This window comes from Lagopus muta, chromosome 1 (assembly GCF_023343835.1).
Source record: "Lagopus muta isolate bLagMut1 chromosome 1, bLagMut1 primary, whole genome shotgun sequence".
Lineage (NCBI taxonomy): Eukaryota > Metazoa > Chordata > Aves > Galliformes > Phasianidae > Lagopus > Lagopus muta.
This window is the reverse complement of record NC_064433.1, coordinates 105,031,529-105,054,878: the sequence shown is the minus strand read 5'-3', so window position 1 is coordinate 105,054,878 and position 23,350 is coordinate 105,031,529. Positions and strand designations below refer to the sequence as shown.

Genomic DNA, 23,350 nt, shown 5'->3' with positions numbered 1-23,350 from the left:
ACTTCCACAAAGATTTTCACACCGATGCTATGATTTGCTTTACACTGAAGTCAGCGCTGGGTATGGAAAGGGGTTTGAAAAAGACCACCCTGAGGAGTTCATATCTTTGCTTTTTTCATTTGAATTCAACAGAGAGCCCATGAGCCTCATGTCTGTACCCTTGCAGTTGCTTGAAAAAGCTGCACAGGGACCTCCACAATTCCTTCTGTCCATGAACCCTGCATACACCCATGATGGATTCAGTGTTTTCTTTTTAAAAATCAGCCTCCTCCTTGCAGCTAATCTTTAAAAAGTGCCTCCTCTGCAGCTCTAACTGTAGCATTTAAGTAAGCAGTAACCAAGGTCATTTTTTTTTTTTTTTTTTTTTAAACAAATGTTTTCTTTATTGCATAAATAGAAGCTTAGATATTTTGCTGTACATACAAAAAGTTGAGATACAATTTAAGTGAATGTTACTCCAGAGGGCTTTATTCCTTCTACACATCCTTCATCTACAGGAAGACTTCGTTCTCCCAGGAAAGGAATCCAAGCAAGCTGCCAAGTGTCACAGAATCTGCAGGGTGGGGAAACAGCAGTGAGAACAGCAGGCATGATATGCTAGCAGCACATGGACTAAATCTGCCTGCCCACGTGGCAGGCTGCAATCGGAGCTAATCACAGCTCTGCAGTGCTGACACGGGAGAACATTTTTAGGGCAGGAGAAGTCATCCCTTCTTGCAATCCCATTATAGAAAGATGTGCTGACAGTCCGAGAAATGGCAGAATTTAGGAAAGACTTGGCCTCTGGTGGGCCACACTGGGTGACTAAGAGGACTTCAGTCAGATTTGCTTTTATGTCAGTCATTCAACAAGGTCAATCTCACATGCCAGACCACGAGGTCTTGTGGGATGAGCTCCTTACCCTGGTGCAGCAGTCCTCCAGGCTACAGCCTTTGCCAGGCAGAACTCCCTGGGGCCTAACACAGAGCACACTAAAGTCTGCTCATTAAAAGTAGCAGCCTTGCTCACTTGCAGGGCAGCTTGCCCTTGTGCCCACCTCTCATTTGTTTAGCACTAAAACTCTATATAACTTACTCTGACCTATTCAGCATAAACTGAAAGAAGTCTTCTCACAGCACGTTCCAGTGGCTACCTGGACCAATTTAAAATGAAAGTTTAAAATGGCACAAGTCTGCACAGGCACAAATACTCAACATGATGTAAACAGGAGCCTGAAAAACACCTCTCTACTTCTTGTTTTCCCTGTGCGAATGAAACACTCTGTTCCCATGGTTATTTTCCGGCCCCATTTCTATTCACAATTTCCAATCTCTGTTGCAAGAAACAAAAGTGATAGGTTTGAAATCAAAACTAGTAAACATTTCTAAAAACTGAAACCATCTTCATATGTGAGGTGATGACCTCAAAAGGAGAAAGTTAGTTTTCTAGTTTAATAAAGTGCAACATTGTTATAGCGAACTCCCACTGAGTTTACAAAGGGCAGGCAGGAATAGAATTCCCATTTTGCTGCAGAACAGAGAAATGTGAAATGAATTGATACATAAATCACACACCAAAAACTCCGGGAGTATAATCTTAGCACTAGACCACACTCATTTTGCTAACAGACTTGATCCAATGATTGCTTAAACTTTGAAGATACTGGGAAGGAATTTAGCACATGAAAATGAAAAACTAAAACTTTACTATACTTTCAATATTCCTTTTGCTTTTTTTTTTTTTTAATGTAGATATATACTTCACTGAAAAAAAGTATATATGATGGATGTATAACCTGAAGCAGTTTTATTACCTTGGGAAGCTTCACAGCATGAGGTTTGGCCCTTCAAGCTAAACTATCAGCAACTTGTCATGTATTTAACTAACATGGAATTGGAGATTCTTTTCAATGTGACTTATGGCCAAGGAACCTTATTACATCATCTTGTCTGGCATGCCTCTCACACAGTTTTTGCCCAACTTTAATGATTTCTTTATGTATCAGGACTTTCTGTGCAACTGGTTGGGCGTACAAAATTGAAGGAAATTAAGAACAGAAAAAGAATATTGTGCTAAGATCTCTGAAACCCCAAACAGTGGCTGACAAGTTGTCTGGTACTAACTTCATTTCTTACAAAGAATGGGCATGGTATGGGTGTGCAAATACAGTGAAGCATCACAGGAGACACATACTGAATAACTCAGCTAATGGTGACACTTCTAACCACACAACCCAAATGTACTGAAGCCAAAATATAATGGGATTAATATGGCAATGCCACTATGAAATACCAGAATGTCAAATGAGTTATATACCTGAGAGATTCCTTTAATCACCCTTCTTCTCTGCTTCTCTTTTCAATTTCGCTTCACGTTCCCTCTTCAATTTTTCTTCAAGTTTTTTACTCTGGTACATTTTAACTCCAGCAAATGCTAAGCAAAGAATCAATGTTTTAGCTGCCAAGATGTACATCAGCAATGGGAAATTCTCCAAAGCCTATAATAAAAAACAATATATTTAAGCGGTTACTGGAACGCTTGGACAATTAAAAATTAATCTACAGGGATGCTATACAGCTTCTTCCAACAATGGCATTATTCAAAGCAATGGTAATGTTCTTCTGTTCATACTTTTTTTCTGCAGGGGATTTTAAACTAGGCAGATTGTCCAGGGAAAAGGCCAAAATGCAATTCACTGTACTCGAGTTCATATTTGAAACTCCCTCATACAGGTCTTTCTTGCTTTTGTCATCTTTACTGTGAATGTAATATTGGCACAACCTGAAGTTGAAAAAGGGAAAGAATTGAGTATCTTAAGATGCTTATAAAAGGTGAAATGCATCTGAACAATTTTGATAGGAGTGATGGAAGCATGCATATCAGCTATCAGATACAGTGCCTGAATACACTTTTGTCCACCTAGAAATTTTAATCCAAGACAGTTCTGCAATTTGCCCAGGTCTGTACTATTAAGTATAGATGACTGTCTTTGAACCACGAAAGATATAAAAAGGATGTAGCCTACAGTGATTCAGTTTCAGCAGTTTTTAATGTCTGAAGCCAATAAAATTGCACAACATATTTCAGTGTTACAAAAGCACACTACTCTTAAGTGCGTATGGAGCAGAAAATAAAATGCAAACGGGTAACACTGTGAACTAAAATACAATGAGGGCTGCAGAGGCACTCAGTGAGAGATGTCAATTTCAGAAGGATACTGAAGGTACACAAGCTTCCCAGTACCCTGTTTCAAAGAGCCACTTGGCCAGCAGGATCATTCTGGCCTTTCAGTGATGCACAGTAGGTTCACAGCTTAAGTCCTCCCAAAGCAAGTATCCCAGTAGCCCTCTGTAACCTCAGAAGGCCTTCCAGCACCTCATAAAGTTGTTTGCCCATTGTTTAAATACTGTATTTAAAAAAGCCTTACATCCATACTCCATTAGCATGCCCCCTTAAAGTCTGCAAATGAGACCTCAAGTGGGCTCTTATAGCACTCATCTACGCAAGCTGCATGTTACCTTTGACATCTGGTCACTTTAAACCAATTCTGCAGAAAACATCATTTTTACTGGCAATATCTTTAAACCACAGCTCTGCTCTGCAGAAAGGCAAAGCCAAGGTCTGTGGTTAGCACTACTTTTATGATAAACAGACTAACTGAACAAGTTATAACTGGTAGTGAACAAGGCTTCAACATTTCTGAGCCTTACATATGTACCCTTATGCATATGGCCTTCACTCCCTAAAAGATAAAGCAGAGAAACCACACTTTGGTAAGGAAAGGTGCTGAGGAGAGAATAGCCTGAGAAAAGCCTAGAAAGAGGAAAGCCAGAGGAGAGGTTCAACATACAAGGCCTCAATCTGCAAGCCCTCTGGGCCTGAGGTACAGTGTGGTAGTGAAGCCATCACCTAGACAAGGGAAGCAACTTTAACACAAGACTCACCCAACCACATCTTAAACCCACCTCCTTCAAAGACCAGAAGTTCACTCTCATATGACCATGAAACATCCTCACCTTCAAGTTAAACGCCACCATCTTGACTGAAGGCCGATAATGCCTGTTCTGAAGCAGGCTGTGTCCAGCACTGACAAGTGTCACACTTCTAAAGGCACAATCCAGGACAGAAGCATCTTGAAGAAATGGAAATTTAAAAAGAATTAGCTCATCTGTTTCTATTCAGCACGTCCACCATGCACTTCTCCAGCAGTCTCATCTGCAGCTCAGTGCCTGGCAGGATATCTGCACCACAGGGTTCAGCAATGACCAATGCGTGCCTTTTTGGAGCTGAATGACAGGAACAACATCCATGCAGGGTGCTGCTGAAGGACAGGGGTTTGATAGGCCCAGGCAGGTGCTATACTTGCAGAGAGGGGAGGCTGTGCTTTCACTGTGCATAGCCGATCTCAGCAGCTGCCCAATCAAAAATGAAGCACTGGCTGCTTTCAAAGGCACGTGTGCACACCAAGCTGCCTCACTGACATCTCAAATGTAGTGGACAAATAGCACCTAGAAGTGCCATCTTGTGGATTTCAAGCCTATCTGCCCTGTTCAAAGCCTGAATGCCTAATGGATCCTCCCCATTGCTGGAGGCTCTGAAGACCAGGTTGGATGGTGCCCTGGGCAGCCTGAGCTAGTGGGGGGCAGGGGGCTGAGGTTGAGGCTGGGTAGGCTCTGAGGTCCCTTCTACCCCAAACCCTTTTGAGATTCTATGACATAGCATCATTTGCATCAGTTTTCTCTCATTTGCTAACACATTAATTTTTCTATACAGCCCATAACACCTAAGTGAACCAACCAAGCCGCAGATCCCACAGGTGGCCAATATACATTTCAGAACTGAATTTTGGGCTTGGAAATGCTCAAGGGATACTGAAGGCTGAAGCACACAGCTGCAATGCTGCCCTTTGGTCTCTGCTGCTGCTCCACCAGTGCTGACGCTGTTTCAACTGCTGGATTTCAAATTGTGGATTTCAAATTCAGCACTTTCCTGCCTGACTGCCTCGGGGGATCTCCCGTAGGTGTAACAACAGAGTGACTGCTGGAGAGAAGGAAGAAGGCCAACAGTTTAGTCCAAACCTTTACTGGCAGCTGGGCGGAACAAATCACCTCCATACCACAACAGCTGTTTGTGGCTTGTCTTCGTAACGAAAACAGAGACTCAAATAAATCTTCCTGCTGCTCCTGAGCTGCTCAGATGGCTTCTTCACAGCTAACCACATTTCTCCACCTAAGGGATTGCCATGGGGGGACACCACAGGAGACCCCAAGCAGAGACTGGGAGGGTCTGTCAGAACAGACTGATTCCATGCATGGTGTGCTTTCCTGCTTTCCCAGTGCTCCTGTGCTTCACCCCTTGCCTTTGCCTAGGCTGAGAATGGCATGCTTTCCTTTTTCCCACTTATCCCATGTAAGTTACTTAACTCAACTGACCCACTGAGCAAGGAGTGTAAGTTCTGATCACAAAAAACAACGGATTGCCCGCAGAGAGAAAGGAGAAGAAAACACCTCCCAGTGTTTGTCATGTCCAGAATGCAGACATAGTGAGCACAGGACACATACCCCTGGCCCAAGCTACTGCACGTGGCTAAGATGACAGCAGCAGGGCTCTCTTGGCCCAGCACCAGCATGAGAGCCGGTCATTCTTAACTGCTCAGGGAAGCTCTCCTGTCTATCCATAGACCCATCCTCCCAAAGAAGCCCTGACAGGAGTATTAGCCAGGGTGGAGATGGCAGCTTGTTTAATACTACATGGCTCTGCACACATCGGGGATGTTCCAGGATTATATCCTACTGGAACAGATTCAGGAACAGCAGAACCTGCGAGGTCAGCTGCTGCTAGCATGATCTAACTGTATCTAAGCAATGATGCAGCCAACTCATCATCCAGTATTTACTGTGTTGATCCTTAGTTGTGTAGCTCCCTTCTCCTGTTGATAAAATGCCAGGGTAGCTGTGAAGTAACAAGTCAGTAGTGTTTCACATCCCCCCCAGAAAGGCATTGTAACTTCTGATGTTTCCTCCAGAATTTCAGCAAACATTACAATGTAAATACCCCTGCCAGATGGGCACAGCCAATATCACCTATCAGAGGTGGTTCTTGGTGTACAGTCATCGAATCACAGAATCATTAAGGCTGGAAAAGACCACTAAGATCATCTAGTTTAACTGTCAACCTATCGCCACCACACCCACTAAACCATGTACTTCTCAGCAAAATCCAAGTTATACAACCTTGGCCTGATACAGAGGGACTGAACTGCCCAACTGGGGTTTGTATCCTCATCCTGACTTTGGTGGGGGCTTCATCACTATACAGTCTTCATTCTTCTCCTAAATTACTCTAAATTCCGTGCTTCAGTTGGAAGCAGTTTTGTGACATGCTGTAAAGAGGCATGAATTAAAAAACAAGCTAGCATCTGGCATATGATGCTCAAAGTGGAGCGCAGAAATTTTTATGTATAGAAGAAGTTCCAGACCAAGCAAATGTCATGTGAGCCCATCTGAGGTCTGACTGCAGGGTGAGAATCAGCATACAATGCATGCACTCCTGCAAATGCTTGTTTGCAAGTCAATTACCTAAACATTCAGCACAATGCTTCTTCAATATTTCTGCTCTGCTGAGAGACAAGCATGAATCTGCCTGAATTTGCATCCGCTAGGAGTAGCTGTATTGAAGTCACAAAGCAAATAAGGAAATTTTTCCTTTTTTCTCAACTGTAGTGTTTCAGTCCAAAATGCTTTCTGCAAGAGCTGATACTTCTGATTATCTGTCCTTACAGAGACTTCTACTACTGGAACTAAAAGCGGAAGCTGCTGCTCCCTGTATTCCCACACCCAACGTCACCAGCCTCCAGCAGTCAAGTACTTCTCTTAATTTCACCTCTAGAGTCTTCTGGTCTCCATTCTGATGCAGACCTTATTGAAAGCAGTTGAAATCCCATGACAGAAAAAAAATAATGGGTGGAGCTGCATGGGGCAAGGAGAAAAAAATGGCAGGATTCACTTCACGACAGAAAAACAATGCTTGTTAGCACTGATGTTGCCAATTCAGAAGTAAAAAGCTCGTGCACTGTACTTTCAAGGTTGTGATATCTTAAAAGCAAGTAGGCAAATAAGCAGCTGAAGTTTCATGTTTGCCTTTTCAGAGGCAGATAAGGCCAAGATAAGAGTTCAAAACATCCACAGCCAGGCATTGTTCGTTCCTCAGGAAAATGCAAGCTCCCTTAACAAACAGCAGAGTGCAGGCCCCACAGAAGGTCACTGTTACCTTCATTCAAACAAGATCTCATGCTGAGCCATGCGAGAAAGAAGCAGGAGCACTAGGCTCTGCCTGAAGCCCTGTAAGAGACGTCATGCTCTATCCATCACACACTCGTAAGCTTCTATGCAGGGCAGGGATAAAATGACATCACTCTCACACGTCTGTGGCTTTCTTCACTATCACTACCCTATTTACACTCAGACCTCCATTAAGCAGATCAAACTACTGCAGAAGGGAAAGGGAGGAGAGAATTTGCCTGTGCTGCACCTTAGTGCTGTGCTGGACCAGCGATCCTGTCAGTTCTGGATGCTGTGAGGTCTGCTGGATCCACAGCTGGTTGTCAGGGTCACAACACAGCCCTAGAGGCTTGTGTCCTCAGCAGGGCTAATGAGCTCCCAAGGAGGGCTGCAGCAATTCCCTGAGCTAGCTTTTAGATGGTGCCAGCCCCAGATCTCTGCACAACATTGTGCAACACAGACCACCCCGTGCAGACTGAAGAGCTGGGCCCCAGTCAGTGGTGAAGCACAGAATTGAATCCAGGTCTCTCAACCACTGAATTATAGCTGTACTCTACCACAGCAACCACATCACAGCCCAGCTACTAACGCCATTGTTTTCTTACGCAGCAGCAGAATATTGACTGGGCTGCATGCTCAAAAACATTCCTACCAGGCAACTGAGAACTCACAATCCCACTCAAGCTGTCTTGGCTGAGACTCTCAGTCAACCCATTAATAACTCCATCTACCCTACAGAAGGGGACCTGAGACATTTTTCTATTGACTGGGGATTTTGAAGCACTTCTTATCCGCTTTGTGAGACGCTATAAAAGTAACCTGCTGGAAGGCCTTGGAAAGCAGCAAGCTACCAAGGTATTTAAATGGAGTGATGGCTGAATATTCTCTGAGCTACAGAAGGGGTTTAATTCCACCTGTTTATATTGCTGCTTATTTTTCAGGAAACAAAATGCATACTTCTCACCTGGACTGTCACTGGAAGATCTACCTCTGCACTTGACCTGTAGCAACACTTAGCACCTCAAAGGTATGATCATGCCTCTTCCTCAAGAAAAAGATGACTACTGGACAGAGGGAAAAAACAGTAATATGGCATAGCCCAAAAACTATATAGAAACACAGCTGCAGCATGTGTGAGCCAGAGCTGCTGTGCTAAGATCCATCACAAACCACTGCCATTGGATGCAATGGTAATATTAAGTCAAAAAAAGTCAGACCTTTAGAGCTTTCATGAGACCATAAGCCAAAACACCACAGAAACAAAGAAAAACTTGGTGTGGAAGGAACCTCAAAGCCTACCCTTCATGGGCAGGGCTGCCCCCACCAGCTCAGGCTGCCCAGGACCCCATCCAACCTGGCCTTGAGCACCTCCAGGGATGGGGCACCACAGCTTCTCTGGGCAGCTGTGCCAGCACTTCACCACCCTTTGAGGAAAGAACTTCCCCCTGACATCTTACCTGAATCTCCTCTCTTTTAGTTTTTAAAGCCATTTCCCCTTGTCCTATCACTATCAGGCCATGTAAAAAGTCAGTCTCCCTCCCGTTTCCTTCACTGAAGCTCCCTTCACTGGAAGGCTGCAATGAGGTCTCCCCAGAGCCTTCTCTTCTCCAGGCTAAACAAGCCCAACTCCCTAATACTTTCCTCACAGAAGAGCTACTCCAGGCCTCTGAACATCCTTGCGCTCTCCTTGGACTCTCTCCAACAGCTCTGCATCCTACTTGTTTAGGAAGACCTGTGCAATCACTCAGTTCATACCATTCCCAAACCACTAACACCAGCACCAGGCACATGGAAGCATAGATACGTAAGGCCTACCTATCTGTTGAAGCTGCAACGGAAATATTAACAATTCCTCTGGCAGCTCCTCGCACGTTCCAAATGCTGTCAAAGCAAAGCACACAGCAGACAGAAGCATCAGCGGTGGCACCTGGATAAAACCCTGACCGACCCAACACACTAGAACACAAACAGCACATCGCAGGCTCCACCTCGGATGGCGACCATCATCACCCCAGCCCCGGCTGCAAAAGCGCTGGGCAGCTCCTGGTGCCTCTCCGCAGCTCCCCTCGCTCCCCAGGGCCCACACGGGGCCGGGCAGGCCGCGGGGCGGCGGCGGCGCGGGCCGTGCTGGGGGGGTACCGCATCACGCCGTAGGGCCCCGGCCAGCCCGCCGCGCAACTCGGCCCTGCCGGCCCGCCCGCCTCGGAGCCATGCGGGAGAGGGCGGTGGGGAAAGGCCCAACAGCGCGTCTCCCTACCTCAGCGGGCGGCCATTGTTGTGGGCGGGAAGGCACGGCGAACTACATCTCCCAGCAGCGCCCGGTCCGGCTCGGCCCGGCAGCCCCTTCTCTTGCCCCGTGTCGGGGCTGGGTGTGCTGGTAGCGGGCTTGCTGGGAAACGCCAGAGCGGCGTTGCTGGCTGGTTAAATAGTGCTGAGTGCTTCAGGTGTGTACATTGTTAGCGAGCTGTTCAGTTTCTGAAGTTCCCCGTGGAAAGCTTTGCCTTCACTTTCTCAGCTGTTCCCTACAACGGCTTCAAAGGCAGCACCGCCCCATGTGACATGGAACCTCCAGCCACGGAAGGTTTAGTTTGGATATCAGGAAACACTTCTTTACAGAAGGGGTTGTGAAGCTCCCCGGGGAGGTGGTTGAGTCACCATCCCTGGAAGTGTTTAAAAACCGTTTGGATGTGGTGCTCAGGGACATGATTTAGCGGAGGGCTGTTAGAGTTAGGGTAGGATGGTTAGGTCGTGGTTGGACTGATGATCTGTAAGCTCTTTTCCAACCTGAGTGATTCTAGGGTTCTATTCTATGATTCTAAGACAGTATGTTAAGCGGGCTGTCTCTTTTCACCTGAACTAGGCCAACTTTGGGCTTGCCTGGGCTGCACTGAGTATGGAGTTGTCGTGAGCTGCATATACATTATCTAAGCTGCTCCAAAAGTAGTGCCTCCTGTTTATTTCCAGGGAAACTACAACAGATACAAAGAGTACAATAACACTATTCAATAAATTGTCAGCTACAAAACACTGTTACAGTCACTCCCGTTAACTGTGTGTTTTCAGCAGCAATGAACAGCTTGCTGTTGTAGTCAAGACGTGTACCAGAACTGCCATCATGATGGCATGGGCCAGGGGGTGGCTGGGTTGGGCCACAGGCTGGACATGCCTGATCTAAGGCATTGCCAACATGTCTCAAGGGCAGAGTCAACTCAGGTGCTCGTTCCCATTTCAGTGTCACAGCTGCCCACATGCTGATCAGAGCACAGCCAGCAATGGAAGTTGCCTGTCGCTTTTGGTGGGGAGCAGAGCCTGAGCAGGTGCAGCTGTTCATGATGTTGGCACATCTAGTAAGGTTCACTGTGGCTGTCCCTGCTGCCATACCCTGTCAAAAGATGCTCTTTCCCTAGCTGAAGCACAGCTGTAGCATGTGGCCCAGATGGCCAGTCCCTCTAGCTGCTCAATGGGCACATTAACTGTGCCCTTACAGCCTGTGGTCATCAAGGGTAAGTAGTAAGGAATGTCCTTCCACCTGGAGGGGAACAGAGCCATAACATGAGCATCTTCTGGAGCACAACAACAGCTGTTGTGCCATACCACAAGATCAGGCTCCAAAACAAGCCAAAGCTTCCAAGAAAAATAAGCTCTTTTCTTCATCATTTCTCCTTGCCCACACAATTGACAGCCAGAATGAGAACTTCAAGTTTAAGCAGTTTAAGTCTGGTAATATGAATAGAAGATAAACTTAGAGCTAAAAGGAACACATTTTAATACTAGAAGTAGTACTGGCTTTGCTTCTAATTATTCCCCAACAGCCAGCATCATGGTACTTTAGCAGCACAGGGAAGATAAACCATCTTTACAACCTGTTTTCTGACTGGTGCACACCAGTACCCAACATGGGAAGCATTAGAAAGCATAACAATGGAATAGCTTTGATAGCTGGTCATAGAAACCCTTGCTCTGAAAGATATATAGCAGGAGCATGATGATCTACACTAGGCCTTGGCTAATAGGAATGCAAGAAATCCCTATCACCCAGCTTGCATTGCAGATAAACAGATCAATACGAAAAACCAAGAAACAGCAGAAGAGACAGCTATGAACTTCAAGAAAGACACTGACACTCTAAAAGCTGCCCTGGACAACCAGGACACTCTTAGATGAGACTGCTAGTCTGGCTATGCTTTTATGATAAAACAGAAGGCCATGAATCATTCTTTGTAGTCAATGAATAATGAAATTGAAACGGGAGCCAGGTCATTAAAATAGCAGTTTGGATTGACTTGAACATGTGTAGATATAGGCTCGTCCTGTGATTCATACCATAACACATTGTTCAATCAATAGATAGAGGGTCTGGTATTTTATTGTACAGTTTCCTGTTATTTTAAATGGGTTTATGTCACACATTGGGATCTGAATCAGGACTTTTAAACACTTGAAAACTCCTACTGTTTGTCTGAAGTTTACTGCTCAGTAATCCAGATCTGCTTCTCGATTTCAAAAAATTGCTAAAAAATTCAAGTTATTCTCTCCATGACTTTATTTTCCTGAAGAGCAGAATATCAAAGCAGAGCAAAGTCATGCATTTTTCTTGGGTGTTCCTCAAAGCAGCTGCGCCAGAGTTCTCAGAGGAAACAGTGATGTTGATTTCTTCAGCAGCCCATTCTAGCTCAACCTGTGTAAATCTAATGAACAATTTCTCAGCTATTTGTAATTCCAGCGAGTTCCCTAAATGTGACTTCATGATTTCCTCTTTGCTGATGTTTCTGGAATGTCAGGGTGACGTGGGGCTTGTTTTGTCCCTTGCACCAAAGTTTTCATGGACCACACACTTGAGATCTTCTCGATTCAGAACCTGGCTTTTATACTTCTCACCCCAGTCCTCCACGATGTACTGATGGTAAGGGTCTTTGGAGTGTTCTCGCCTCTTAGATTTCACGGTACTCACCAGAATCGCCACAATAATGAAGGAGAACATTCCAATCATCACCATCAAATAAAGGATAACATAGTCAAAGTTTTCAGCATCAACCTTGGCTTGCAGTTCATTTGCCGCTTCTGTCATGTTTTTCCTCCAGCCGTTCATGTAAGTGAGAAAAGTTTCCTTGAAAATATCTTCCACTGCCCACGTGAAGTTTCGTATTTCAGCCATCCTTGCAAGTTACAGCTGCTAAAGACAACATCATACTTATTTTAATCAAATAGCTACACTATAACAATTACATTGGTTTGTTTTGTATGCATTATGAGGATTAAATAATAATACCTACTAGCGAAAGTGTCATACTGATTTTAGACCAGCTGAGAATCCTTATATCAGAGTGCTTCAACATGTTTAGAGACCTGAAGAAGTCCTACTCCTTATTCAGGTCATTTTCAGTCTGTGGAAGCCAAGTATGCCTCAGTGAAGTTCAGTGAGTGTGGGCCTACCTGACCCATATTACAGGCATCCAGGCACACTGATTTTCCTGTTGAGATAAAGACTAAAGAAAATGTTCTTCAACCAGGAAGGGGTGCTATACATATTGGTCTACCTTCCTTTGCTTCTTGGAATAGCTTTGTGATTTCAGCATGCACAGAACAGGTATGCACACACAGAGGGACACAGGTACACGTGCATGTAGATCTCTGTACAATTATACACACATGCTCAAACATATGGGATAAAGGCAGTCTAACGAAAGGAAGCAAGCTATAAGAAAACAGAAACCCAAACTCTCCTGAAACTTCTTTTTTGTGCAAAATCTCTGTGCTTTTCACAGAATCATAGTATCACTCAGGTTGGAAGAGACCTTAAAGATCATCAAGTCCAACCACGACCTAACCATACTACCCTAACTCTAACAGCTTTCCTTTCATTCAGAACAACAACAACAAAATCAGATTTTTCTTTTATAAAAAATAAGGACTTAGCAACAGAAACTTACCTTTCCTGTCTCCTTCAGTGATGAGATTCCCAGTAACAATCAGGATTTTGAAATTCCGCCGGATAATACTGCGATACTCTGGAAAGAGGAGAGCTATCTTAAGCTTCAAGTAGCCTCCAGCTTGCACAAGGTTTTGAGCACTTGCTTGTTAATTAAGTGCTTTCTACTGCACACTTTCTGTTTATATTAAGGTAAATGCTAAATCTAATCTCACCTGGAAAGTCAAACATTGGCTGACAGCTTACATCAGTCATCCTGTCCGATGCTGAGTGCTATAATTTATTCTTATTACTGCAATTTCATATATTGTAAAAGAACACTGCAGCGCTTTCTAAGGATAAACATCTCTAGAGGTTTATGGTTTGGCATTTTTTGACCTAGAGAGAAGAAAAGTGAGGACGTGTTCTACAAAATAATGAATAATTCCCTTGGTTGATACGGGCACAAGAGATTGAGCACTGAGCAGGTACTGTAGAAGGTCTTCCATGCTGTTTGCACCCAAAAGGAAGAATTTTGTGCTCCTTTACTTCTACTAGGTCACCCATATGGGCTTTCTATATCCTTTCTCTGTTCTTTTTCTCCTTGTTTTGTTTCACATTTCCCTCATCCTTTGCCATAAATAAAGAACATAACCTTTCCCTCCCTTTCTCCTAGATTCCTCCTATTGTTTGGTTTTCCATTCTTTCACCAGGACCGTGGTTGTCTGTGACCATGAAGCCTATACTGCAAGAAGCGGGTCTGCAAACACAGCCAGGATCAGCCTCCCCAAACTCTGCTGCTTGTGAACTCTGCTGTTTGTGTACATCACCCGTGATCTGGAGCAGGAAACAAAAACCTGTATTAAAAAAGAGAGAAGAATTAATTAATGTTGATTTTATTTCTCAGCAAATAGCACGTGATGACACCTAACTGAAAAGCACTGAGTCACACCTTAGAAATAGCAACATGCTTAGTGAAGTGAGACAGCTTCATCTTTAGTCAGGAGTGGTTCCCGGCTCTGGTGGCGATATTCAGCGGAGGGGGATTAGGGTGGAGATGAGGATGTGCACAAAGTGCCCCACAAGCAAAAAGGAGAGACCCTTTTGTAAAATATATCTGCATTTTACAGGTAGATACGCCTAAGCAGTTTGCAGAGAAAACACTTTCACAAGTAGCTCTGCTTTGAGGGAGATAAAGCACACGTGGACAACCACAGAATCAACAGAACACATGAGAAAAAGGGAGATACGTTCTTGGTACTGGGACGCATTAATCCCTGAGGAAGTCCTGCTAGTGCCGTGTTGCTGGCACTGTCATGTTTACTCCTATAATTTCTTTTGGATGATTTTCTGTACATAAACACCTCCCAGCATGAAGGCAAGCTGCTGGCAACGTCTCCTCTCTGATCCCCCACTTCTCTCTGGAAGTTTCCCAAATGCCCTCTGCTGGGGCCCTTGAAGTCAAGGTAACTGGCAAGCTGGTTCTGTTTGCTTTGGTGAAATCTGAGAGCCAAACAGATTGCTGCAAGTCCAGCTTCCTGCTTTACTTAGCCAGGGATGTGCCCTGCTTGGCCCTGGCTGCTTGAAGGTGGTTGGAGCCACCAGCATGCTGTTAGAGGAGCTGCCAAAAGCAAGATGAGCCACAGCCCTGGAGGTTAGGCTGCAAGAGGAGTATCTAGGGAACTGCTACCCTGGGCTGCCAATAGACAGCTCTTCAACCAGCCTCTTCTGATGTCTGTTCCTGGCCGGTCCCATTTGGCCAATGCTTGCAGGTACATGCTTGCACAAACACACAGGTATACATACATATACAAAAGTTGCATATGTTGTCAAGCAGACGTTAACTGCCTACTCAGTTCTTAACCAAGTGAGAAGAGAACTTAACCGCATGAGAACTAAGATTAACACAAGATTAGGGGACAGACTCAGCAGCATCTGTTAATAGGACAAAGGGAAACAGTTCCAAACTAAAACAGTGGACATTTAGACTGGATATAAGGAAAAAATTTTTTACAGTAAGAGTAGTGAGGCATTGGAACAGGCTGTCCAGAGAGGCGGTGGATGTCCCATCCTTGGAGACGCTCAAGGTCAGGCTGGATGGGGCTCTGAGCGCCTGTTGGAGCTGCGGGTGCTCCTGTTCATTGCAGGGAGGGTAGACCCGATGGCCTTTAAGGGTCCCTTCCAACTCAAGCAAGTCTGTGGTTCAATGATTGTTAATAATAATCTTTGTCCCACAAGCTTGAACATTTTTCTTCAAAGAAGTTTACTCAATCACCTTCTGGATAATTTTCCATCACTTGTTTCTGCATAAATCTCCATCATTCTTTGAAGTAGAGTATCAAAGCTCACACTTTAGTTATAATCAGCAGCTAACATACTTAAATACTGATTCAGATACATTTATACACCAATTTTGCTGTTTCCTTCTCTTCCCTTGCTTCACCTTGCCTCACCTTGCAATTAACTATATATAATTCATGAATTGTAAGAGTACCTGTATAGGCTTAATTCTTAGAAACAAAACAATATATTTGTTAAGCATCGTTACTGAAGAGATATGAGTATCCTCTAATACTTACCTATGTGATTTTCCTTCAGTATTTCTTCTGGCTAAATCATAATATTGTATTATTCACTGTTCTCAGACCTTAAATCTTTGTACACGCAGCCTTAACTGACAATCTGTTCAGCCTTTAGCTACTGATATGCTGTATAGTTAACCACTGGTACTTAAAGTGCTGATAGCATTTCATTACTTTCCCCACTGCTTCAAACTTTGTACCTTCCTCCTAGATTCCTCCTCTTACTTATATTAGCTTCATAGAACACTTGTGAAATCAGCAGTTCTATCCCTAGGTCTGTATGCTTCTTTTCAAGTTGTTCTTCAGAAGATCACCCAGTTAAACAAAAAGACCTACCAAGGCCATTATGTTATTGTAGTTTTTCTTTAACTGTGACTGCCAAAGCCTTTTCTCTTAAAATTACTCAGGATTACATTTATTACTTACATTTGAACTCTTCCTTTACACTGATTTTCCTTTATAATCCATTCTTTTAATACATATTGGGATGTTTGTCAGCTCTTATGGCTTCTCATGATGCTGTTGGCAATTAAAGGTATTGCCTCTTTACCTCACCTCTTGTTTTGCACCTGTCTTCTAGATCTCTTACCTGTTCTTTACACACATTCTTGTGAGGAGCCTCTGCAGCGGGCTGGTATGTGCTAGCTACCACCTTTCCAGCACTTCCATCTTCTGCTTCTGTTTGCCATTCCTGTAAGCAACTCATTATCACTTAATGTTCTTTCTTCACTCACCCAAAGCGTAGTGGATACTGTTTTCTTTCTCAGCATAAGGGAGTTCTGGTTTGTACACCTTTTCCACCAAAGAGCATGGTTTTCAGCACAACTAGCAGCTTTGATATCTTGCTCTGTATAGGTTGGATTTTCTTTTGAAGTGAGGTAGTCATTTCTCAATTGTTTATTTCTTATGTAACTGTTCTTCTATCTTTCAGGGAGTGATGTTTACAGTTTTCAGACTTAGCCTATTTTCTTGGGCCTTTTCTTTTTGCTGCAGGGCAAATACATTTTCTGGTTCAACAATTGTGATATTCTGCTTTTCTGTGAAACCCTGAGTCTTAGTTGTGTGTCATGCCTATTATAACGCTTTGAGTATACATTTGAGTAAGTATTAACTCCATTCACACAGGATTTCTGTTCCTTCAGTTCAGCAGAGAAGCAGTCTTTTTGTTGAAACACCTTGGTCAGGTTCAAGGTAGTTTACAAGGAGGCCATATGTTCAAGCCCCAGCCATGGCAAAGTTTAAGGGTAAAGGGCAAGTTAAATACAAGCAGAGGAGTTGTATGTCTTAGAGCTGGAAGTTAAAACCCTTGGAGAAATGGGAGCTTGCATATGCTGGCCCCCATCAGAGGCTTCTGTGGAGCCTGATCTGGTGAATGACAACCCTGCCCTCAGCAAAGGATTTGGAACTGGATTATCTTTAAGGCTCCTTCCAACCCAAGGCATTCTACATTTCTCTGATTCTAAAGGTTATCACAGAATCGCAGAATGGCTGAGGCTGAAAAGGGACATCTGGGTACATTTAAAGAGCCCATTATTTAAAGAGCACCATTGGCTATTGCTTTGGTCTTTAGATACCCCCAAAATGATGATAACTTGTGAAAATTACCTCTAAATATTATAATAACTGTATAATGATCACTCCCTCTTCACATCAGAGAACCAGCATCAGGGTGCACTTTTCTTAATGCCTTGTCTAGAAAGAGTGAAAGTAGTGCAGATAGTGGAACGGCCCATCTGGAATGGTCCCGTGTGGCTAAGGAAAAATATATTCAGCAAACTAACATTTTTGAGTCATAACTAAAGTGAGAGGAAAAATATTCAAAAAGAAAGTGGATTTTAAACAAATTTTGTTATGCAGCCCAAGCATAGGCAAGGCTGTGAGGAAAACCATTGTGTCTCTGAGATAGGAACGTATGTTATTAGGATGCATTCAGTGTTGAGGGACTCAAGCTTAATCAGCTTCTCCAACCCTGAAAGCTTAAAAGAAAACAACTGTGAAGAAAAACCAGGGCACTGTGTCTAGTGCTAGGACTGCACAGCAGCTGATATACAGGCACCTTCCACCCTGCCAGGTAGTGCATTGCTTCCCCCAGTCGAAACTGCAGGGGTGGAAAAATTATGGTCAGGCAGAGATTGCAATCACGCAGTTTTGTTGCTATGGTTTATAGTCTTTATGCTCTGAGGAAAGTGTAGTCCAACATGCCTGCAGGGCAGCTGCTAAATTCACAGGGCTCCTTGCTATTTCTCATCTGCATCCCCACCTTATCCACAGAGAACACTAGCTTCTAAGTGACCTCCACATCCAACACAGGCAATGGGAATGGCAGCATTCTTCTGACTGGTTTCTTTGTTTAACAAAACCCCTGTCATGGTTTTGTGATTTTTGGTTTTCGGTATTCCACATCATAACATCATGTGGGGCACTGGGAGTTTAATTGTTAATGCTCAAAGTTTACAAATATTCCAGAATATTGGCAGTCCACCTGGACTTGGTGGAGAATGCGGGCAGCGATCCCGCTACCTCCTCACCTTGTCTGGTGAGGCAGAGGGAGAGGCAGGAAAGGGGATAAGTGAAAGAAATGGGAAGAGTAAAAAAGCACGTGGCAAACTATCTGTCCAGTGGACAACATGGAAGATAAAGGGAATATTGTAGACGCCACCAGGGTGCTCCCATCAGACTTCCTTCTTTTGGTGCAATGGTGCCTTGACTTGATGGAGCTCCAGGTGGGACAATGTAAACACAAACAGGAGGACAGGGAGCAGTCAGAGGTTTTCTAAGAGGCTCTGGAGAGACCAAAAAGAGATTGCAACCTGCTGCTCTTGCCAGTGTCCCCCTTGATGATGCCAATGTAGAGCACAGCTGAGATGTGGATCAGAACAGAGATGGCCAGATTTGATGCCAAGGGCTGCTTCTCCAGAGCAGCCCAGTTTATAAGTGAGATGGTTATCCACTCCAGTTCAATTAAAGTCCACAGAAGTTGGTGTGGAACTTGGACAGAACAGAGAAAGGAAAGCCAAAACTGGAGCTGGAGTTACTGTCAATACCCCTTCTGCAGGGCTTGATGTTGTTAACTCACACGTCTACAGACTTAAGGACTAGTTGCTGGAAAGTGGCTCATATGAGTGAATCATCTTTTTATAACTCCTCAGCAAAACAAATGGTCTGATTCACACGGGCAGGATAGTTCAACCGTTTCTCCAGGAGAGTTGCTGAGGCTCCTCATGGCAGGAATGCATTTCAAGGGCCATTTTTAAATGATGCTGTTCAAAAGAGAGAGGGCTGAAGTCAAGGATTAAATCTTATAAAAATTGCAGGACACACTGAAGCTTCTCAAGCTCTGCTGGAAGCATTTCCTTGCATTACCAAGACTTGCCTCATCTCACACTTGATCTTATCCCTACCAGACACATTTAGCTAGTGAACAGGACCTGTCTTCTACAAACAAGAAATGCTTCTACTCAGAACTGGCTCCCCATGGAATTCTCTCAGGTCACTCAGTAATGCTGCTCCATTCCCTGCAGCCATGCAAGGAAGCACTTGTGGAGCAGCACGCCTTCCCAGCAGTACCCTCAGGAGTTGGTGCATGGCAGAAGTAGGAAATTGAAGTTCTTGCCCAATAGCATGCCTATTTCCTCTCCATCTAGAGCCCAGCATACTGTTTAATTTAATGCAGAGTTCAGCTCACCATTTCATGTGTGAATTCCAGGGAGTGCACCAGAGCCTCATCCCACCCAGGCACCTGGATCACTGCAGGTGCTGCATCACTGGAGCTGCTGCTGGCCTCCCACCCCAGGAAGACTGAAGAAAAAAGCTGAGGGCTTTGCTTCTCATCCTGTGGCATTTGAGCAGCTTTGTTAATGGCATGGTCCATACAGCAGCAGCCTGCATTGAGTGCTTGTACCATGTTACCTTATGCAGGCAGGAAGAGGTCAGCACTAAGGTAAGGTCATGTTAAAATGTGCTGCTATCACCACATGGTTACTGGACCTGTGTGCAGCCTGCTGGCAAGCTTAGTTTTTTGAAAAAAATGTCAAGTTAGGTCTAGAACTACTGCCTATTTTGGGTTTACTTGTACTCCACCAATGCATGTTAAAAAAATGCTTTGAATTTTTCCCAACCTGTTGGCCTTGATGCAGCCAAATAGAGGTGTTCTTTGGTTGTACTGGGAACTTTAATAAAGCTCTGTTATCATGGCACCATTCATACTACTCATGGAGAAATAATGAAAGGGGAAACAAAAACCAAGGCAGGAGATTCTTCTGAAATAGAAAAACAGGGTGAACGCTCTACACAACCCTATATCATATCATCATTTCATTACACCAACTTCACTGTCAAAGGAAGGTATATTAAACTGGTGTTTACTTTTCCAGAAAAATCTGTGTTTTACACATAACAATGTATTAAGGTCACTTAGGCTAAAGCATATCTTGAGGCTCTACATGTCCCCAAGAACTTTAAAAATTATTAACAACTGATCATTGCAAGTCCAGTGGCAAGGAAGGGAAACAAGTGAGTCAGCACATGAGGTAAGAAATAATTGCTCATACAACTGGTGCATGTTGCATGCACATAGTCACATTTATTGTTTTCTTATCTTTCCTTGACCTTGGGCCCATTCACTTACATGGCTGAAATCCAGCTGTGTGAACTGGCTGTGCAATCTGCCCATCTTCAGCTCCCACACAAAGCAAGCACTCATGCCACCAAGTGGCAAGCAATGTCCACTCACACATGCATGTTTTCACCATGCCAGCATTCAGGTGCTTACACTGTCTGCATAGTGTTGCTTACATCATCCCTGCCAGCTGACCACATCACCAGTTGCAACTACAGGACAGGCATGACAGTTTGGGTTTGCAGGGCAGGACTCCCAGGAATGTGGTGGGCAGGGAGATGAGGCACCCTGAGTACACTGTACTGGGCCACATGTCTTATACCTGGAGTGTTGTGTCCAGGTCTGGGATCCACAGTACAAGACAGATGTGAACATATTGGAGAGAATTAAGGGCCACAGAAATGATGAAGGGACTGGAGTGTCTCTTCTATGAAGAAACACTGAGAGAGAGCTGGGACTGCACAGCCTGGAGAAGAAAAGGCTCAGGATGATTTAATCAATGTATACAAATAGCTGAAGGGAGGGTGTAGAGAAGCCTGATCCAGGCTCTTTTCAGTGGTGTCCAGAGCAAGGACAAGAGGCATGAGTACAAACAGAAGCACAGGAGGTTTTGTCTGAACATCAGGAAGCATTTTTCTACTGTGTAGATGATAGAGCACTGGTATGAGTTGCCCAAAGATGCTGTGGAGTCTCCTGCTAGTTAGAGAGTTGACACGGCCCTGGACAACTTGCTGTGTGTGGCCATGCTTGAACATGGGGTTGGATCAGTCTCCAGAAATCTCTTACAGTATCAACCATGCTGTTGTTCTGTGAGGTTCCAGACCCTCAGAATTGTTCCTGTGTCCAACTGCTCCATCATCACTGCCTTATGTATAAAACCAAGCTGAAGGCTGTCCTGTGTAATGTCACAGTCCAAATATACAGCATCTGGTTGTTTCCCATCCTCTTCATGGCTCCCCATCCTCCCCGTGGCACTGGTTTTATCTGTATTAGTCACCTGTTTCACTCATCTGTTTTCAATTTAGGGTTCGCACCTCACTGGGAGCCGCATATGCTTACTCTGTAAGGCCTTATCTTGTTGCCATGGAAGCCATCATCAGAGAGCTTCCTTCCCTCCCGGGCAGGCTTCCAGTAGCTTTCCTATAGCAGAAAGCACAGTCAGCGTGTGCCCAAAAGTTTCTCCATGTGGAGGTACTCCCGTGCCCACCTATTGCAGCAGTGATGCTAACACCCATGGCAGCCAAAGCCATGCAAACACCAGCTGTATTAGTAGGCATCCCATGGGTGACCACATAGGGCCTGGTCCACAGACAGCACTTTTGGGAAGCTCTGCAGGCGTGGTTTTCAGACCTACCGTGGATGAAGAGAATTTTCTGAATCAGAGCCTTTGCCTGGAGCTGGAGTGGATGCAAAAGAAGGTTATTCTAGGTGAGCTTCCTGAGGGATTTCAGCTGATAATTTTTTTTTTGTCCACGTAGCAACCTCTGGAGAACAAGAAAGTAATCTTCTAATTGGATTCCATCTGATTAATTGCCCTCTTAGGTCTGCTTATGTCCAGTGCTCTAGAAACCGTACTCTGGCATCTTCATTAGATTTTATATTAAAATCTATATTAAAGAGACAAAAAATGTTGCTTCACTTTTGATTTCAAAAATACTGTGACTATGGTGTCCAGGAAACTATGCTGCAATAATTGTGGCATGGAATATACATCAAAATCATGAGAATGCTTTTTAGTGCTGCTTTCTTTTAGTTTCAGGCAGTAGCAGTACCTCAAAGCAGCTCCTTCAGAAAAGCTGAATTTAGCACATCTACTGCTGGTTTTCTCTCATCCTTTCTGAGATGAGAGAAAGAGAAGAAATTACCATTTTACATAAGAATTGCATCACTTTTAAAACAAATCAGACTTTTCACAGTGCTCAAGAATGTCTGCGGATCCACATTATTGAGTATGCACTTTTTTCTGTGTGCAAGTGTGTGATTGCTATGGTTAAAGTAAGAATGTCTTTACAGTATTTCCATCTCGTACTGATGTACCTTACCCTGCTTGACCCAGATCATTCAGAGTTCTCATCTTCTCTCTGGGGTAACCACTGTCCTTATCCCATCATCTGGTTGAGAGGAACCTGTTCACAGCTGCATAGAATGCAGCAGGGTACAGCAGCCTGAGGGCAGGTTTAGGTCTCAATACCAAGGCTAGGTTGGATGGGGCCGTGGAAAATCTAATCTAATGCCTGATCTAGTGCAGAAATCTTTGAACTAGGTGATCATTGAGGTCCCTACCTATGCAAGCCATTCCATGATTCTATGATCTCTATGACAAGGACAATGATTCCACAATCGGACTCAAAATGTTGAATCAAACTCCTGGTTTTTGCTCTTCTGCAAGGAGAACCATACCTCATGTACTTGCAGAGATTTACATTACCACCAATCCTTCTCCATTCCCAGTTCTGCCTGCAAGCTCAGTCTTACCTTTGAGTCCAAAACCAGCATCATACTGGCTTAATCTGAGCTTATACCTGCTACATGCAACAACATGCTAAGCACAAACAGTGGCACATGAACCATGGGACTGGATGTATCAACCGCCAAGGTATCTTAAATGCTGGAGGAGAAGAGTCTTAAGACACTTACGTGCAATGTGACAATGTATTGTCTCATTCAGGGGGGTCCTAGATCTTAATTTCAAAGCACTTACTGCTATTGTAACAGCAGAAAAAATAGTACAAGATTTCTAATGCAAATTTCAGCAAAAGTTGGCACTTAGTCCCACAAAAATTAGAGAGAAGAGTCTAATAGTCTGAAGTCGAGTGGGTGTTCATTTGTCTGCTTGCCACCTCCTCATTTGCTCCACATGAGCTGAGAATCTTCAGCTTATTGTCCTGGAGAGCTGGGAATTAGTAGACAGTGAGGTTGTCTGCCTGGTTTTGAACATGCATGTCTCAACTGAAGGCAGCAAGGAAGGCATCCCAAGCTAAAA

At 44.2% G+C, this 23,350-nt stretch overlaps 2 protein-coding genes across 9 annotated transcripts in view; both read right to left on the bottom strand.

Annotated features, from left to right (window-relative positions):
• Positions 1–391: 391 nt before the first annotated feature.
• SMIM11 (small integral membrane protein 11) lies at positions 392–9,403 on the bottom strand. 2 transcript variants are annotated; one of them, XM_048959867.1, is made up of 5 exons: positions 9,248–9,403; positions 9,075–9,140; positions 3,945–4,111; positions 2,296–2,476; positions 392–553 (listed from the first exon to the last, which is right to left on the bottom strand). In XM_048959867.1, exons 1-4 carry the CDS (start codon positions 9,264–9,266, stop codon positions 2,309–2,311), a joined length of 420 nt encoding a protein of 139 aa, XP_048815824.1. In that variant the 5' UTR covers positions 9,267–9,403; the 3' UTR covers positions 392–553; positions 2,296–2,308. The 2 variants fall into 2 exon arrangements, with proteins under 2 accessions (XP_048815824.1, XP_048815834.1); XM_048959877.1 differs by having other exon boundaries at positions 403–553; positions 3,996–4,111; positions 9,248–9,373.
• Positions 4,064–23,350, bottom strand: part of KCNE2 (potassium voltage-gated channel subfamily E regulatory subunit 2) — a 140,296-nt gene continuing 121,009 nt past the window's right edge. For 5 of the 7 annotated variants that reach the window (XM_048959927.1, XM_048959910.1, XM_048959937.1 and 2 more), the window contains 4 exons: positions 13,190–14,024; positions 9,517–12,432; positions 9,075–9,140; positions 4,064–4,111 (listed from right to left, as the gene is read on the bottom strand). In XM_048959927.1, the coding sequence (XP_048815884.1) occupies positions 12,037–12,414 (378 nt within the window). In that variant the 5' untranslated portion in view covers positions 12,415–12,432; positions 13,190–14,024 and the 3' untranslated portion in view covers positions 4,064–4,111; positions 9,075–9,140; positions 9,517–12,036. The remainder of the gene's footprint in view (positions 4,112–9,074; positions 9,141–9,516; positions 12,433–13,189; positions 14,025–23,350) is intronic. The other 2 variants (XM_048959962.1, XM_048959944.1) reach the window with 2 other exon arrangements.

Excerpts from the sequence above, each read along its gene's own strand:
- SMIM11 (XM_048959867.1), bottom strand. Across the intron at positions 4,112-9,074 it reads GTTGCAGCTTCAACAGATAG|ATGCTTCTGTCCTGGATTGT; the intron begins GTAGGCCTTACG and ends CATTTCTTCAAG. Across the intron at positions 2,477-3,944 it reads ACTTCTGGTCTTTGAAGGAG|GCTTTGGAGAATTTCCCATT; the intron begins GTGGGTTTAAGA and ends TTTTTATTATAG.